The sequence below is a fragment of the Lytechinus variegatus genome, chromosome 2 (assembly GCF_018143015.1).
Source record: "Lytechinus variegatus isolate NC3 chromosome 2, Lvar_3.0, whole genome shotgun sequence".
NCBI classification, from domain to species: domain Eukaryota; kingdom Metazoa; phylum Echinodermata; class Echinoidea; order Temnopleuroida; family Toxopneustidae; genus Lytechinus; species Lytechinus variegatus.
Window position 1 is genome coordinate 21,395,365 of NC_054741.1, and position 19,205 is coordinate 21,414,569.

General features: G+C 35.5%; 1 protein-coding gene across 1 annotated transcript in view; it reads right to left on the minus strand.

The window, feature by feature from the left end:
- Positions 1 to 2,883: 2,883 nt before the first annotated feature.
- The window catches only part of LOC121407559 (A disintegrin and metalloproteinase with thrombospondin motifs 16-like), a 28,135-nt gene continuing 11,813 nt past the window's right edge, over positions 2,884 to 19,205 (minus strand). The window contains exon 3 of the mRNA XM_041598695.1: positions 2,884 to 3,381. Within this exon, the coding sequence (XP_041454629.1) occupies positions 2,903 to 3,381 (479 nt within the window). The 3' untranslated portion in view covers positions 2,884 to 2,902. The remainder of the gene's footprint in view (positions 3,382 to 19,205) is intronic.

Sequence of the window (19,205 nt, forward strand, 5' to 3'; positions counted from 1 at the left end):
TGAATGTACTATGAATTACAATAGACTACTGCAGTATAAGTTATTGCCATTTATACATTCCCATTTCAACTCTGGGCACCAAGAGGCAAGTTAATCCACCTTAAAATACCCAGTCACTTGGCCTGTATTGTGTGTCTGAATTAAATGTTGCTGTTTTTAGGCAATTATCTAAGAGTTTCATGTCAGAGTTTGGATTTTACTTTACAAAACCCTTATCTGCACTGTGTGCTATGACTGGTTCTAAAAACTGGCTTATTTGACAGTGTGCATGGACAAATATTGTGCAACATGACTGTGTTATCTTATTCTATTTTACTACTAACTAGACTGAAAAGATTGAGCACAACCAATATTGCATTTAAATGTGTATTTTCAATGTGCATACCGAAAAACTACTTTTTGAAGTTTTGAAAATTATGCATCAACACACCCCTTGATGTATTTTCAAGCCATCTCGTCTGGGATTAACAGCACAGTCTTTCATGACCTATGATCGTAAGGTACGAAGAGAGGACTTCATTTCATTTCCAATAATATTCCCCTCAAAATGACACTCACCCCTTAAAGGGGAAGTTCACCCTGACAAAAACTTTATTGTAAAAATAGCAGAAAAAATAATAAAAAATATTGCCGAAGGTTTGAGAAAAATTCATCAAGTAATTAAAAAGTTATTAGAATTTCAATTATTTGATTTGTGACGTCATATGCGAGCAGCATTCCTACATAGCGAATGGTAAGAAATCAATGAAATGTCATTTTCTAAGAAAATTGAAAATGGTTTTCACTGTACCTTTTGTATATCAATAGACAAATCAGTTCACATCCAATCATGAATAGAAAACAAAATTAAGTCATCAGGAACCATGCAAAATTTGAAATTCATGCATTTTATATTACATAACACATGGGGCAGCTGCTCGTTTATGACGTCACGAATCCAAAACTTTGAGCTCTAATAACTTGCTTGCAAAGGAAAAGTACATGTTCATTTGAAGAGCATATTTTCAAAATAAGTACAGGTACACATAATTAAAACTGGTTTTTTCATTTTTCATTTTTTCAATCTCCAAATTTAATCTCTAAAGAATATGATCTACAATGAAAATTACATACTGTAGGCTAGAGTGTTTAACCTGTCTAGTCTCAGTATCTTTGAAATTAATGAGATGTACACAGAGATGCACAACATTTATAACACACCTCTTATTTATCCCAGCTTTATCCCATCAACTTAATGACATAATGACCAACTTAGAGCATGATTGTGATGTAATAATCCACTAATTGATATGTTGAACCTGCTCTATTGGTTCTTTTCAGGTCAAATGATTTAAAGGAGTTACAGACCTGATAGCATTTATTAAATAAGAGGTATGAAGGCATGGTGGCTCAGCGGTAGAGCGTCCGCCTCATGAACGGGAGGTCCTGGGTTCCATCCTCGGCCGAGTCATACCAAAGACTTATAAAAATGGGACCTTCTGCCTTCTTGCTAGGCGCTCAGCATTTAGATTGGAGAAGGGTAATGATAACATGTTATGTTATGCAGGGCCCGCTGGTAGAGCAGTTTCATAACTGAAGTGGCTACCCTGGGTAAATAAAACGTTATTATTATTTTTCTATTTTTATGTTGTCTCTATCTTAAGAAAAACTATTTCACCATTATCAATGCAAACAAATATTGTATGATTTTGTTTATCCATGCCCCCTCTCTCTCTTTCTACTTTTCCTCATTTCTTCTCTTCTGCAAATTCTTTTTCTGCTCTTTCTCTTTCCATTACCCCCATCTCTTTCTCTCTCTCACACACACACACACACATTTTTTTTTCTCTTTGTTTCTTTCACTCTAATCATTTTCCTTTCAATCATTACAGTAGTGACAGGTAGCAATCAAACTGGAGAAAACAATATAAAAATGATAGTTTCAATCAAAAATTCCAAGTGAAGTGATCCATTAATGAATGCTTCTGATATCATACCTTAAATATTTGTCTATAAACAAGCACAACAAATTCTCTTCGAAGCATCAAACGTTGTCACTATATGTTCCACATATTTGATATATTGTTAAGCTGTGATATGCTCTAATGCTGAAAAAAGGTGGGCACTGGCATTCACAAAATAAAAGTATCTTGTTAAAAATATTGATATGAAGAAACAAACAGAAAGAACACCGAATTATACAAGATCACAAACATCAAACCTAATGCCATAAATGGGAGAAGTATCAGGAATTCCATTAAATTAATACTACATGTATTATTAAGGTTTCTGTTATTTCCACTGGCCCATCAATCTTTAAACCAACAAACCATTAGAAGCCTTTGATATGTTTGATGAAGGGTTGAGTAGGGGTTCATATAGCTATATGAACAGATTCATTTGCATATGCAAGGAAATTGCAATCATGTCTCGCATGTGTAACTGACCAAATTGCAATTATCTAGATTTTGATAGATTGTCATTATGATTTATGACACTGCACAAATTGTATCATTTGATAATGAGTGCATGCCCAATGTAACACTCTTAAGATGTAGCGCGGTAGATATATATGGATGAGTGTTAGCTAGTGATAAGACTTCAATAAGAGAATCCAACTCAAATATTACATCTTATTCATTGTAAGCGCTTTGGGCCTAATGGGAAAAGCGCAGTACAAATAATAAGTAATAATAATAATGCCTTCCTTTTCAGCAAGCAAGCAAATAATCAGATTTACTTCAATTACTACAGACCCACCCCATACCCTCCACTCACATTCACATGTCATGCAAAACATTGTTATGCTGTTAAATTGAATTTGTGTGAGAACTATGCTCTCATGTATTTTTGGTCAAGACAATACGTGGTATTCCCAAAATTGTTTCCGGTAGTTGGAGCAACAAAAGATACCCTTCTGAATTCACTCAGTACTTGTATTCCATACTTTTCCATCCTGTAGAAAGGAAGCAACTAAACTTACCATTCCATCACAGAGACTCACTGCTGCGGATGAATCCTTGTGAGAGGTTAGCCTGCCATGGTAGTGACAGCTATCGATTTCAGGAATGTACTCTTCGACTGTTGTTTTGCCATTCTTCCGCCGTTGCACCTTGAATCCCGGTGCCGTGAGCTCTTCATTTGCCACCAGTTCAAGCACAAAATCCTGAGCAAATGCATTAAATTTAACATGAATCCCACGAATGCTGCTACCGCTAGAATGAGGCTTAACTTTAGGCTCTTTCTCCTGCGAGTCTGTAAAGTTTGGTGATGATAAAATGTTTGTATTTGTCCTCTCATTTTCCTTCTTTTGTATACTCCTTTTCCTCCTCACTGGTTTTAAATGATGTGTAAGATAAGTCCCTGAGGAATCTACTTGAACTGGATGAGCTATTTCATAATCTGTAATGAAAAAAAGGAATGAAAATAAACGGTAATGGAAACAATAATCTCCACGGAATACACAAAAGGAAAACTAATATGCAAAATCCTATCATGTGCATTCATTGCTTTTGTGTAAGCTCAACTGATATTGCGACTTTGAAAACATTTTTAAAACAAATTAAAGTTATCATTTCCAAATATTAGAAATATCTATGCTTGATTGAAATCTTTACAAATTACAATAACTCTTATAAGGTGAGTCTCAACTTATCTTAAACCTGTATAATTTTTTTTTTCAATATCGCTTCCCTTACTCCATGTACTCTGAACCTAATTTTCCACAACCCTAAACTATGGATTGTGATGCAACAAGGCCCCTGGCAATATCAACACGTTCGACACCTACAGCATAAGAACTCAAAAGCTTGGTGATTGATCATACACTCTAATGAAAGGTTTACCAAATAGTGGGTAAAATGGGAACATGCATGTTTATTGGGTAACAAGATACCCAATATTTTGTAAATTTTATGCATTATCGCTTTAAAATAGCCCAATTTGGGGTAAAAAAATACTCAACAAATAAAATCCCTTACTACTCGATATTGGGTAAAAGTTTACTCAGTGTTTTAAGAGTGCGCACATGCAATCGATTGATATGATTGATTACACATACTGATCCATGTAATTAATAATAAAAATCAGCCCTAGAATAAAATGCTTAACTTTGCATTGTGGGTCCAGGACCGGTTATCAACATTGCCAAAGATGGATGTCTTTTACCCTTTTTAGACAGGCTAAAATTTCCTTAACCCCGTACTATTGGTGGGGCTAAATGGCAATTTAGCCCCACCTATAGTACGGGGTTAAGCTTAGCCCACTTTCGTTTTACACAGCGTTTTTGCAAAGTGGGCTAACCCCACCTATAGTACGGGATTATTTGGCCCTGCAAAAAAGCAGGGTTATCCCACCAATTGCGGTGCTAAGAGCAATAGTACGGGGTTAAGATCGCATGTGTAAAACGAAAGTGGGCTAAGCTTAAATAGTACGGGGTTAAGGAAATTGCGAGTGAAGCACTTGTACTACGAATGATCGACAAAAACCACTAGTCCGGGGTTAGCGAGTTTCGTGTGTAAAAAGCAAGCATTCCTTATCCGGGGTTAGCAATAACAATTTGGCATGTGTGAAAAGGAAAAAAAAATAGTACGGGGTTAAGGATAGTACGGGGTTAGCGATAGTCCGGGGTTAAGAAAATCCTGTGTAAAAAGGGCATAACAGTCAAGACTTGGTCTAAGCCAAGGTGATCTTAATGTTTCCAATAAGAGTACTTCCACTGTCATTGGAAGGGTTATATCAAGATGTTTGAGATCACTGTGGCACAATACAGATACACAAGACACAATCTTGTCCGTGCACCATTTCATCTCAAACACAATAACAGCAGCAACAAGTACCCTTTTTAGACAGGCTAAAATTTCCTTAACCCCGTACTATTGGTGGGGCTAAATGGCAATTTAGCCCCACCTATAGTACGGGGTTAAGCTTAGCCCACTTTCGTTTTACACAGCGTTTTTGCAAAGTGGGCTAACCCCACCTATAGTACAGGATTATTTGGCCCTGCAAAAAAGCAGGGTTATCCCACCAATTGCGGTGCTAAGAGCAATAGTACGGGGTTAAGATCGCATGTGTAAAATGAAAGTGGGCTAAGCTTAACCCCGTACTATTTGGCCCCACCTATAGTACGGGGTTATGGAAATTGTAGCGTGTGTAAAAAGTGTACGAGTGAAGCACTTGTACTACGAATGATCGACAAAAACCACCAGTCCGGGGTTAGCGAGTTTCGTGTGTAAAAAGCAAGCATTCCTTATCCGGGGTTAGCAATAACAATTTGGCATGTGTGAAAAGGAAAAAAATAGTACGGGGTTAAGGATAGTATGGGGTTAGCGATAGTCCGGGGTTAAGAAAATCCTGTGTAAAAAGGGCAAAAGATCTCTGAAGGACTCAGCCCCAAGTTCTCTCATGGACCTATTACAATATTGTAATAGGTGCATGGTTCTCTGAACCCATATCCATTACACTTGAGTCCACTATAACATCCCTATTAGACAAGAGATAGGGGGTTATCATTAAGGGAGTATCAATAGCCCCTAAATCCCATTATCAGTGACCTTCTTATCATCCTATATCTCCATGATTAGACTTTAGAGCTCTTAATGGTCTTTTGATGATAGGGTCAAATCTGATACACCTGTCCTGAGTAAATGTGTGTGCCAGGTTTAGTCTCTTCTATTGACATGGATGTTTGATGGTTGGATTTGGAAAGACAAGAAGAGGAGACGCGGTGTCTAGTCCCGTGGGAGCCCACGCAGTTCGGTCTCTGTCATAGATCTTCCGAATTGCCCCAGTAAATGTGGGATTTATCAAGTTTATTGATCAATATAGTACAAATGCAGGATTTGGTTGTAACACATGGGTATCCCTCAATGGTTGTAATGATGGTTTGGGGTCATGGATGGGGTTGAAAAAGAATTATCAAAAAAGAGGCTAAACATTTTCAGGTGATATATCATAAAACTAAATTCAAAATAGTGCAAAATATAGACTATGTTCATAAAACACATTTTGTGAGCATTGTAAATGAGTGCGATCCAAATCTCCCGTCTACCGAGAGATAAGCCCCCCTTTTTATCATCAATATCACCTTTGTATTATCAGGTTGATGAATTACCCAATGAGATCTCTATAACCATAAGTCACAACATCATCTATTACGCATGAATACATGCATTCTCAGGTAATCCAGGCTTGGGAATATGGGAGAAGGGAGCAGTTCAAAATACGTTAGGTCTTGGTGCACCATGAACTGACCTTGGGATAACAATGGAACAATTTTTTTTCTTACATAATCATAATTATCTTTGTCATAATCACCATGATATTATTACTATAAACACTGATCATTAATGTATATTAATCTCAAAACAAGCAATCACCCAGCTAAGGCATTCAAAAATCAAGGTGACTGTTCATATCAGGTCCTACATTTATAGGTAAAATGGCCGTATCTTGAATCTACCTCTTGCCATACTAACACAAACATAAGAACATGATTTTAAATGCAGGGTGTACCCATGCCAAGAAAAATGAGATCAAAATAAATCATACTTTATCATCCATATGATCCATTTTGGAGCATTCTAACAAATCAACCATGACAATTGCACTTGTAAGCCCCAGATAGTCAAGTTCAAGTGTCTAATTTGTTCCTCTGCGGGGCACAAGCTGCCTATAATGCTCCTTGTCTGTGGTGGAAATGAAAGGAAGTCTGCTTTGCCAATAGCAGAATGACAATTGTCTTTTCAGAGGAAGAAATAGCCGACTGCACCGGTGAGTCGATAAATCATTTACCAATATTATTTTTCTCCCAGCCTTGAACTCTTCCAAACCATCTATTCCTAAAGTCAGTGTTATTTTGGTATCTCCAGGCAGACACTTGAACAAAAATAGCCATAGAAAGTCATTAACAGGGATCTATATATAGTACGTTATATTCCAAAATTGACAACTTTTTTTCAAGGGTGTATTTTGCCCTTCAAGAATACACAGGAAGTCTACTTTGTACTTTTGTGAAGATAGCAGGGCATGACAAACACTTTTCAAGCAATCACTCTCATCTCAAGATCTATAAACTGAACTTAAATAATCTACCTCCATGTGAAATTGTTACATAGAATCAGATGAGTCCCAAACAGACAATACTTGAAAAGGACATGTCATTCTATTTCAATGCTTTATGTGTCAATTTAAAGGGGTCCAAAAAAGAAAGAAAGGCAATGTTAAATTATATAATAAGTTATGCACTACAAACTGAAAGCATTGTTGATATGCATGTTTATAAATAATAAACTTAAAGCTCCCCCCTTACTAATTGTGACATAGATCTTAAATCACCTCAAAACAGCACTCAAACAGAATAACTTTATATTGCAGATTTGACTAAAAGATTGACAACAATAAAGTAGGTATATCAACTCTGATTTTGCAGGCAGTGATCCTTTCAAACTTCGCCATTTATTTTCACGATGTACCCTAATTATTTGGTGTTATCCCAAATTAAGTGTAATCAAATAGCCTATTATTGATGACTACCGGTAAGAAACAGTCCCAATTCGGAAAATGATTTGAGGCCTGATACAACTGATAATCATAAACTGAGAGCTTATCTGTTTCTTTTATTCATGTAAAGTACTTAAAATCTGATATTTAATTGATGTATTTATAGGGGAAGAGGGGGTTAAAAGCAGCTTATATCTACAAATGGGGGCATAAAGAGTTCAGATAGTTAACTAAAATTATCTGCGATATGGGATCTAATATACATGTTACTCAAAATCATGGTCGTGTCTGGGTAGAACGATTAGAGCTAAGCTTAGTAAAGACACTTCATTATCATGCATAAATGGAGCATCAAATTGACATTTATTACAAGTGCAATATATTTCGCCTTTTTTTTCATGTCATTGTATACGTTGCCAATCTGACATTCAGAGGCTTGTTAATAAATTTTAACCTAAAATGAGCAAAGTGTGAAATAACCCCCCCCCCAAAAAAAAAAAAAAAAAACAAGTGAGATCACTCACATGAAGAAAGCATAATGTACCTTCAAAGGGGTGATCAATATCATGATACAAGCAAAACTTTAAATCAAAATGTTTTGACAATAAAATGTCCCCTGTTTGACCTTATTTTCACTTCTCTGAGAAAAAAACTTCTTAATTACTGTGATCAAAAAGACGTTGAAACATACAAGATGAGAATTGTAAAATTTTCAAATATGATAGAATTTAGCAAACAATCTTCATATCATTTATATCACACTATTTTGGCTTTACCTTGTAAATAATTGAATTCATATATATGAACATAAAATAGATATTTGATTGTTAAAATCATCGACCATATTTGAAAGATGTAGCAGCAAATATTAAATAACTGTGAATATTTTATTCAATGTGATTCAACTCTTGAAGCAATAATATTGTTGAAGCTATACTGTAAATTGACAGGTCTATTCTACATTGAAAACGTCTTTTCTTTTAAACTTACAGTACGGGTGGTCAAGTCATCCGTACCCAAAAATAAAATTCAAAGTCTTTCAAAGGGCAATCTGGAGCCTCACCCATGATTCAGAGGAAACATTTGCAAAGAAATACAAACACGTTAATCGCAAATGCAGCTGAAATGATTGAGTGTTTTCTCGGCCTATGTTGCCGAAAAAGCAAAGAAAGGGACCATATAACATGCTCAAACAATTCCATTCATTGTAACATCCATCCATAAAGGCAAGAACCCGAGACTCGGAAACCAAATAACTGAAAATCATTCAATACAATTCCTTTTGTACTTCGACAATGGAAATCTTAGGCACACTCATTTCTGCCAATTACAAACTGTCTGTCTTTAATCTATGTAAGCATGTGATTGTATACAGAAACTGTTGGCACAACTCTTTATGCATGTCTGCAAAGTCCTCATGGATATTGTTTTGTTCATGCTTGGTTGTTAGTGTAAAGTAAACAGCCTTATGTCACAAGACATGTAATACAAGCTGACTTCAAAGTACATCTGGAGACAGTTTTATATGCCTAAAAGACAGATCTGACCAGACAAGGACAGAACATGAGTATGTTTCATCACAAAAAGTGCCATTACAAGAATCATCAAGTCACATTGCATTTTATTGTCCAGGCAATCAGGCATATATACCAGGAGAGTTTTCTAACCACGAGCATGAACATGTGATAAAAGATCAACTAATGTAACATCTCAACATCCACCAAGATCTGGGAATTACATTTTTAAATGAAGCTTGCCTATATACATGTATTTAAAGTAAAAAAAAAATTTCAAAATCTGGTTTAAACCTTGCTACTTTAATTGAAATTACTTTGAAATAAGTCAAACATGACTTTCAACAATTCAAATAATTGGCATGAATATTTCTTATCAAACTTGAGAAAATCACATCACTTCCCCAACATTCAATATGTGTAAAAATGCAATCAAATTCTTTATTATTTCTTTTGTTGACTTTCTAATCTGATATTATTTAACATACATGTAGGCTACCATCGATGAAAATGTAGGTCTATGTGCTGCCTTAATGAATAGATGCACTATGGCAAAACAGCCGCTATCAGAATTTTCCTGAAAAACGAATTGAAAAAGAAAATTGCTTGGTATGGTAAACTTTACTTGCTTTGTTGTATAGTTTATTTCACTTTTATCCAACTTGCCACTATGGTAGTAAAATCAGTCAACAGTGACAGATAACTTTAGTGTATATACTGATCATGCTGATATTATGACTTTCAACTGTCCCAATTCTATTCAAATTCATCATTAGCATCAAAGAAATAAAAAATATCAAAATTTGGGAATAAGAAATAGAAAATATAGTACAATAAACTCATTTTCTTCTTTGATTTGATGTTGAACCAAGGAATTGTTAATTTGTTTTTAATATGGTTGTTGAACCATCAATGGCTTAGGCCTATATATGTCTCAGATTTGATGGTTTGATGATTATTTAAAAAAAAAGAAAAAAGAGAACACTTTTATAACTATTGCATACTAAAGCCTTGTGGGCGGGCAGGTGGGTAGGAGGAAGGACAGGAAGGAGTCAGATAGATATAACTAAAGTACTTGGAAATGACAAAACATGGCTTTAAACTAGATGAATAAATAATTGGGTAGACAGATCATGGACCTAGTATGTCCATGGAAAGATAGAGAATGGGCCTATAATACCCGCTTACCCAATACCAAACCAAAATTATTTTCATGAAGTAGAAAATAGTATGACTCACAGATGATAAATGGATCAATATATGAAGAGAAATTCTTCTGATCTAAAGTCAGCCACATACCTTATTTACACACTCATGAAGCAATTATTACAAGGTTTATAGCAGTTGAATGATTACATTGGATTACATGTTCACAGATAGACCCTGGTAAAATAGACAGTATGTGATATTTGGAAGCTAAATAATGCCAAATTATGCAATAAAACGTCATTAAATACCATTTTAATGTGCTTGGATGTCAACATAAAACCAGATATCTTTTGTTGGTATTCTCCTAAACATGAAGGTTGTCTAACAGACAAATAAACAAACCTTTGAAGATTGAACATAGAAATTTGTATAAGATACAGCTCATCATGGTATGTATTGTGTGGTCATAAAACAGACAATTGGTGATATATAGCCATATCAGATGAGCATAAAATTCACCTGGATCTATTTCGATCAATCTGCAATTTTGACAAAACTGTCTTAATCACATAAGTTTTAAGAACTATTTACATGCAGTGAATCTTGTAACATTCATTTGGAAATATTCTGAAATATGAAAGAAACGCAATGAAATTGAACACAGCAAACTGATAAAGGGGGAATTTCACAATCTTCAGGTGAACTCCAGCTCAAATGACCCAAAACTGGTACATTTCAATACAGTTTGCATTGTATCTTATGGGGGGGGGGTCATTAAAGAAGCAATGAGAGGCACAATAGTGTAGGCCTATGTTTGAGTTTTAACAGATATGTATCAATCAGAAGTTGTTATTCATGTCCCTGACCTATATTAAGTGACCAGGGCTTGAACCTCAAACCTCTGCATCAATTTGTAACCTCCCCAATGAACACATTAAGAAATAGGGGTTCAAATTTTGCACAAAAGTAGCATCCCAGGGGGTGCTCATGAATGCAATTATGCTCATTTGTGCACCATTGTGGGTGCAGTTTGATATATTAAGCACCCTATACATGTAAGGTGCAGAAACGAACAATGTAATAAATGCTCAAAGTTGAACCTTTTTAATGTCAAGTATTATGCCCCTTAAAGGAGGTGCAACGCTCTACCTTTAAGGTTCCTAATGAGCATTTCTTGGCGCAAATGATAATAAAAAGGTGCATTTTTGCACCTTTTTCCACTTAGGGTACAACAAGATTACACCCCAAAAGGTTGGTACAAGTGTTTCATTTAGTGTTCAAACACTTTCTTATTTGACATGTACATGTAGCTCGGATTACAGGCACTCGCCACAACTCCTACACGTGCATGGCGTAGCCTATGCCTCCTTTCTAGGTCTAAAACTGACAACATCCAGTAACAATAGGTGGTTTCAAACCGCCTCGATCACAAGAATCCCCGTTAAATTACGAGAACTTTTTAAGGCTACAAAATACCCGTTAATTATTTCTGCATTCACACCGCCCGAAACACATCCTTCGGGATAAGTTCCCGAAGTTACGAGCATGCGCAGTATGGTCTGATAAGCAGGCAAGGCGCGAGATTCAAAATCACTAGCCCAGCAGCCACCCACGCCGCCGCGCCCAACGACACGCTGGGCTAAAAGTTCCCGTAATTTGCTTTCACATCGCCAAAATACCTGCGACCTTGGAAAAATCCCCACGAAAGTTCTCGTAATTTTGCCAAGTACCTACTATTTAGCGGGTATTTTCTTTCGGGGAAATTACGCGTAGTTTGCTTTCACATTACCAAAATACCTGGTATTTTCTGATCGGGGTAAATTTCCCGATCAGAGAATACCTGGAACTGGCGAACTTCGAGGTGGTCTGAAACCACCTAATGTAACAAAAGCAACCTTCACGCCTGATCCTAAGCTACCTCAAGCACTTATTGGCCTGTTTATGTCTTCATATCCAGATAAATTGGACGCAGATTAATCTAATCCATACGCCCATCTTTATCTTCCCACTTACAACAATCATTCAACCATTTCTAAGCCACTTCTCCTCACCTTCTTTCAAAAGAATATACCCAACAAAAATTTTTTTTTTAATCCCTCCATTTTCTATCCATCAGTCCAGTCTGTTATTTACTGTTTTGATCGGAGGTGACAAGAGATGCGAAGTGAAGGTCAGACAACTGACTTTTTTTTCTTTTCCATCAACACTCTGAAATGTTATGTTTGTCACCAGTTACACAGCAGGTATATGCACTCAGTGTGTATGTCACCCAGGGGTATAGCAGTATTACACCTCTCTACTTAATCACCTGCCACCAACGGTCAATTTGGAACTTAGAAAAATGAGCTCATTAAATCTATATGAATTCCAAGTTATTCAAGTATATTGTTAATATGTGCTGGAATGTCATATGCTTAAAAAAAATTGAAATATATTAATAATTTAGTGGCCATAAATGTAAAAAAATTAATATAAATTCTTCTCATTCATCCAGTCATGATCCATGTAAGAATTTAAATCAATTTTGATATAATACGTCGTACATACAGGTGTACCTAGAAATATAATAACATCATCTTTCAAAAGTCTTTGAAAATTAAAACTTTGAAAATTAAAAGTCGTTAAAAATTAAAACTTTGAATTAAAAAACTTTCAAAACTTTGAAAAGTAATAAATCAATAGCACTGATTTAATTCAGTGATTCCTTTTGCCTCATTATTTGAAGCTCTGTATCTGGATTGCAAAAACCACTGGATTTTTTTTGCCCTATTGTATCTGCTTGAAATAAACCCAGTTCTTCATCGGAAGCGACGCTGTAAGAGATTGCCACCTTCTCTGTGAAATGTGGTCGGATAGTGTCATAAAAAGACCCACACAGGCAAAATTAATTAAAAACACCTTTCATGTGCTATATCTCCCAACAAAAGAATAGACCCTGGTCTTCTTCACACTCCACATCCCTCTTGCATGGTCAAAAAAGACCAACAACAGCCATGAAAATTTAAAGGGCCTAGTGTAACAGGTTTCCCTCTATACAAGTGTCTGACATCCTTCAAATTTAACACATAGGGGCACAAAACCTTGCAAATTCCAGTAATGGAATTTGAACTAAACTCCTAATAGCTGTTGAATTTCTTCCCCATTTCAGTAAATATGAAACTGTTTAGGTATTCTCAAAAGCTTGAGCATCAAAATAAAATGACACCATGACTCAAATTAATAGCAGTGAGTGTTGAATCCATGCTGGGATGACACTTTGCTGTCAAAACTTGGCCAACCCATCTCCAAATTTCTCTGGTAGGATGTGTGAAATCAGGATTCTCTAGACATCAGGGATTTCTACTATACATTCAATCCATTCTTTGTGGAAATGCGACGTCTATCATGATGTAGAAGAAATTGGAGGAGTAATATCTTTTATTTTTTAATTTGGCGAAAGGGTGTCACCCATCCTGTAAAAACATCATGAGGGTGGACCATTTCACTGGGTTTCTGCCATTTTTATGAAAGGACCAGTTAATAATAATAGTGGTTCTGGCAAAATATGCCCCCAAAATATGATATATATACAATACGTTAATAAATGATATGAATGAAAAAGAAAGAGCATTCAATATTCGAGAAAGAAATCTAATAAAGATTAAATTTGAAACCAAGATGAGGCTTTAAAACAAATAGAGATTTACAGAAAATATAGAATGAAGAGTGAAAAGTGGTTATTTAGATTTGATAATTTGAACAACAAATGTAAATGCCAAAGGTTTTTTTAAAAAGTAACAAACGGAGAAGAGTCATACATGTACATGTAAGGAATTATATTCTTAAATGAAGAAATGGAGAGAAAGCAAGAGAGAAAAGGACAGTCGATGGAAAAGAAAAATTATTAGCATAGATCTAGAATTCATCCCTTTCACACTTCTAATGAATGACCTGAATTTTTTCAAACTTCCACTGAATACAAACATTGTTGATTAATGTAAAAAAAATAACTATACCTGAAATTATTTTGTGTCACATCATGATACAATTAGTATCAAGTCCTCTGGTGAACTTTAAAAATGGTGTATTCATTGTAAACAAACATTAACCATGTTAACCACAATATTGAAATTCCCTCAAAACAGTTCCCTTTGTAAAGATAAACTCTTGAACCTTCGGTTTGATTAAAGGTATAATCGTACTTTACTGTAGCCTACAATCATTATTCCTGTTTTTATACAATTCAGACTAAAATTTTTCTTTGAATTTCATTCTGCATAGTTAAAACAGAAAAGGGACAGCTGCCTGCCAATCCTCTCTTCCCCACTCCCATTTCAATGTTTGACTGTTTATTTTCTCTATACCAATTTGAATAAGATCATGTTTTGAATGATTCATGTAGGTCTACCTATACATTCAAATTTGTAATATGAAAAATACCAGGAGACAAAATCATCGAAATGTGATATATATTCAGACCAAATGATGACAAATACTGTAAGCTACATCATTTACATATGCGATCTCAATTCTCAAAGCATGCATAAGTAATGTATTTTTGCACATCATGATCTGATTACACCATTAGTGTTGCTGATTACCATCCAAAGCACTCATTTTATGGACCTTGCCAACTGAATTCCAACATAATCATATTTGGGTGAACCTTTATATAGCAGGCATGAAGACAGATTCTGTGTATTAAAACAAGGATGCCGTCACTCTTATTACATCTAATTTGAACACATTCACTGTTCAAATATTGCCAATGATCAATTAAATATTACACTTGAAAAGTGGGTTCAATTTAATAATAGGTTTTTTTTTATGGAAAAGCCTTTCTAGTGAGCATCAGTATCATTCATATTTTTCCTTGCATAATACTTCATTCAATGAATTACTTTTTAGAATCAGATAAATTGCAGGCATCCAATTCAAAGACAGAGAAGCTAACAATATATCCAACTAATGATACCAAACAGAAAAGAAAGAATGGATGCACATGAAGGAATCACTTTAGGTGCCTCATGAATGAACTTCACTCTGTATTTTCCAGAATTTGTTTCCTGTCTGCACAATCAAATAAAAAAATCATTATCATGTATCTTAAATAAAAAATAGCACATCAGTGCCAGAAATACACCTGAAGTCCATTATATCCATTTGCACACCTAAATGAGTATGCAGGTACAAAAGGAATATATTTCTCATGATCACATACATGCATGAACTTGAATTCCAAAGTTCATGAAATGATGAAAGATCCTGATCTAATCTTCAGCTTTGACTCTCGGTAAACTCTAAATAAACTCTTTAACGAGCCCTCTATGAGGCAACCTAATAGCATCAATTAGATGCAATTGAAATAGACTTTAGTTGGAAAACCCATAATTGATTGATAGCTACAGGAAATGGTAATGTGCCTACTTAATATTTTTATATTACCACAATAATGTAGATAATCCTAACACAATGACCTCTTTCCCTTGGTAGCGAGTAAATCAAATCTGTCTGGAAGAATGGAGTTAATTGAAAAGGTTAGCTCATCTCCTTCATGACTGATTACCAGCATAGGGCATCCCAGATACTCCTAAATATTGGCCTTGCTGCATCTGCGGCTAGAGATTTAATTGGGAATAATTCAATATAAGCCACATAAAAACATCCTATACATGTAGATCTCTATTCGCTTTGTCTCAATATTGGTGGCTTCCAGACAATTGCCTTTGAGAAGTTGACTTAAGGCTCTTTTACAACTTTTGGAATATTGGAAATTTTAATAATACGCATAGGCCTAAATGTATTGTATATATATATATATATATATATATATATATATATATATATATATACATACATATATATATATATATATATATATTTATATTACAGTTACATTGTGCTCTATGCCAGCACACATGTGTTTGAAACCTGTAACCAAATCACTCCCTGTAGATCACAATTATTTTCAGGCTCTACCAAAATTCAAATACACCTTTAATATCAGGTCCCTGTTCCCCTCCTAGATATTCAGAGACAACAGGCGCGTAGCCAGGGGGGGGCGGTGGGGGCGGTCGCCCCCCCCCCAAAACGTCCCCAAAAAGAAAAAAAGAAGGGAAAAAAAGAGAGGAGAAAAGGAAAAGGGAAGGGAAGAAAGGGAGGAAAGTTTTTTTTTTTTTTTCTTTTTATTCTTTATTTTTTTCTCAAAAGAGAAACTAACTCCTTCACTCTTCTTGCTCTAAATTCATATATGAATTTTGCTTCCGCGCTGCGCGCGGTCAAATGACAATATTGAAGTTCTCCATTGTCCCCCACCTTTTCTCTAACCCTGGTTTTCCACCTCAGCTATGTGATTCTTGCCAGTTAAAGTTAAAATTGTATACATTAGGGCATGAATTTGAGTAAGGTTATGCCGAAGTAAATATATGAAGTTATCTTTTTTTTTCAATTGATCGCGCAACTTCTGGTCTGGTCGGCTCCGAGCGGGTAAAATCTTTATATCAGTTTCTGCCGTCACCTCCATAAAGTCAGCTTCTCCCGCTTTTCAGCTCATTACTATCAACAACCATAATTTGGGGGCAAACAGGTTCCTAATTTTAAAAGAGGAAGGTATGGAATTCGTGTCGTATTAAATAAAAAAGTACAATATTTTTTTATCAAATTGTATTAAACTTCATGTCATTTCCCTGTATACATTCATCTCCTGTCCTGCGCCCTCAGTTTGAAATTTTGAATGACACTTAAGTTTCTTTATATTCAAAATGAAGCGCTTCAGGATAAGTCAAAAAAATTAATCATCCTTTATTATATAGAAAGATAGTTTCAAGAAGTTTCAACTTTATGCGCACTATTTTCTTTGTAATGAAGTTCAATAATCTTAGAAAATCAATTAAATTAGAGACGATTGGGTATTAGAGATATCTACATTTGATGAAACGTCCGCCCTTTAAAATTTCAGAGTTTCATTGCTCTGCGCGGGGAGGAATATCTTCCTCTACCAATCTTCTCCTCTGTTTTGCGAGTTAAAAATATGCACTGATGCTAAATTGTTTGTAATCAAATCTGATCTTTCCAAAGAAAGATTCAATATATCTTTGAGAATACCCTTTTCTCGGGACCCTTTTTATGGCAAGAAAAATTGATAAAACACTTTAGCTTCCGCGCTTCGCGCGGAGTTATTATCATTTTAATTTCCTCCATTGTATACCTCTTTTGTGGGTTCACAATCACTTTTGAAAACAAGGTTCAAAATCGCAATATAGTCAACCGAATTGGAGGTACTAGAAACAAGAGAAACGGCTCCTTTTCATTTTAATTTATGAAACACTAAAAGCTTCGCGCTTCGCGCGGGAGGGGGAAACTCCCCCTCCCTGCACCCACCCCCTAGGGAGCGCGCTTCGCGCGCTCTGTAAGTGTTGGCACGCTTCGCGTGCATTTACCGCCCCCTCCAAAATGAAATCCTGGCTACGCGGTTGAGAGACAATGAAACGTAAAAGTGTCAAAAAAAATGTTAAAGTACCTTCCCTGAAAGTAAAGCAATGACCTTTGTATTTCACATCCACTGTACATGTATATAAACCACTTAATTTCAATACCATTTCTCCCTCTTTTTCCCAGCCATCTTAACTCTCAAATCTCCCTAGAATCTTGATAGATCTTGACCTCTACTCAACATCAATTGTATAAAATCCAGTTTATCCTCTTACAGCAAAATAACAAACCTTACAATGACCATGCTCCTAACAAGCGCATACTGTTCTGATTTACCTACAAATCACAACCAAATGGACATCACTAACCAAGTACACATGTCCAATTCTTGCTCTTAGACTTGAATGAAATAAGGAGATTGGAGGAGTTAATTTATAAGCCTGGTATCCCATGGCTTAAGTCTTGCATTAAGAACCTTGTTCTCAAAAAGGAGTTTACTGCAAGGTTATGGCAAGGTTATCCAAGAAATTTAGTCCCCTTCATGCTTCACCTTGGTATAAGGTAACAACAGGGGGTCTATAACACTCAAAGTAATACACTGGGTAATATATCAAATTTCTGTAATTAATTTCTAATTCAAGGCACAAAAGTTAACAAAAAGTACTTTAGCTTTATTTCACATTGAACATTATTTAGTCACAGTCATATACTCATATTCCATATGGTACAAGCTGTCTGTGATTGAGCAAATTAACTTGATGACAATATAATTGATCATGTGATTTGACACATGAGTTACATGTACAGGAACTTGGCAAGAAGCATCTGCCTTCATATTGTTCTATTAAACCAGGGACTGATGAAACTGCATCAATATGCTTTAGCAGATCAGTGAAATGTATATGATGACAAATGCGAATTAATTCAGACATTTCTTCTACTGCCAAATTATAAACTTGTTGAATAATGATTTTATTAAATAACAATTTCACATGATCTTCATTTTATTTTACGAATCATTTGATAAAATTGCATACTTGTAGATATGGTATATTTCTACATCCTCTGAAATATTGTTTAAAAAAAGTTTAAAAAAACATCATTTAAGATACATGTCTTAATTTAAATCATATTCTGATCCATATTCAATTAGACTATGGGTACCTTTTAATGCTTTACATAAAATGGTGCCATATAAATTATAATCATCATAAATCATCAAATAAAACCATGTTGCTATGTCAGGGCACACTTTGGACATCAACTATTTTATACCTTTTATGATATCAACCCGTCATTATTTGAAGAAAAAAGTAAAAAACGCCTTTTTTCTATCATTTGTCATTTGAAAGACAGGGGCCGCAGAACGGTTTTCAAAGTGGGGGGGCTGACCGTGCAAAAAATCACAATCATATGGTCGTCTATACGTTTTTATACAGTTTTGGAAAAAAGTGGGGGCTGAAGCCACCCCAGCCCAATGCCCCCCCCCCCCCCTTCTGCGGCCCCTGGAAGAAGGGCTTGTGACTTCCCCTTTGATCAGAGGATGAGTGTGTATTAATCCTCACTCACATGCCTATGTCAAAGCTAAACCACAGTGTAGTCACCTGGGCTTGGAAGCCCCCTGTCCATTTTCTTAAATCCTTACATCCCTGA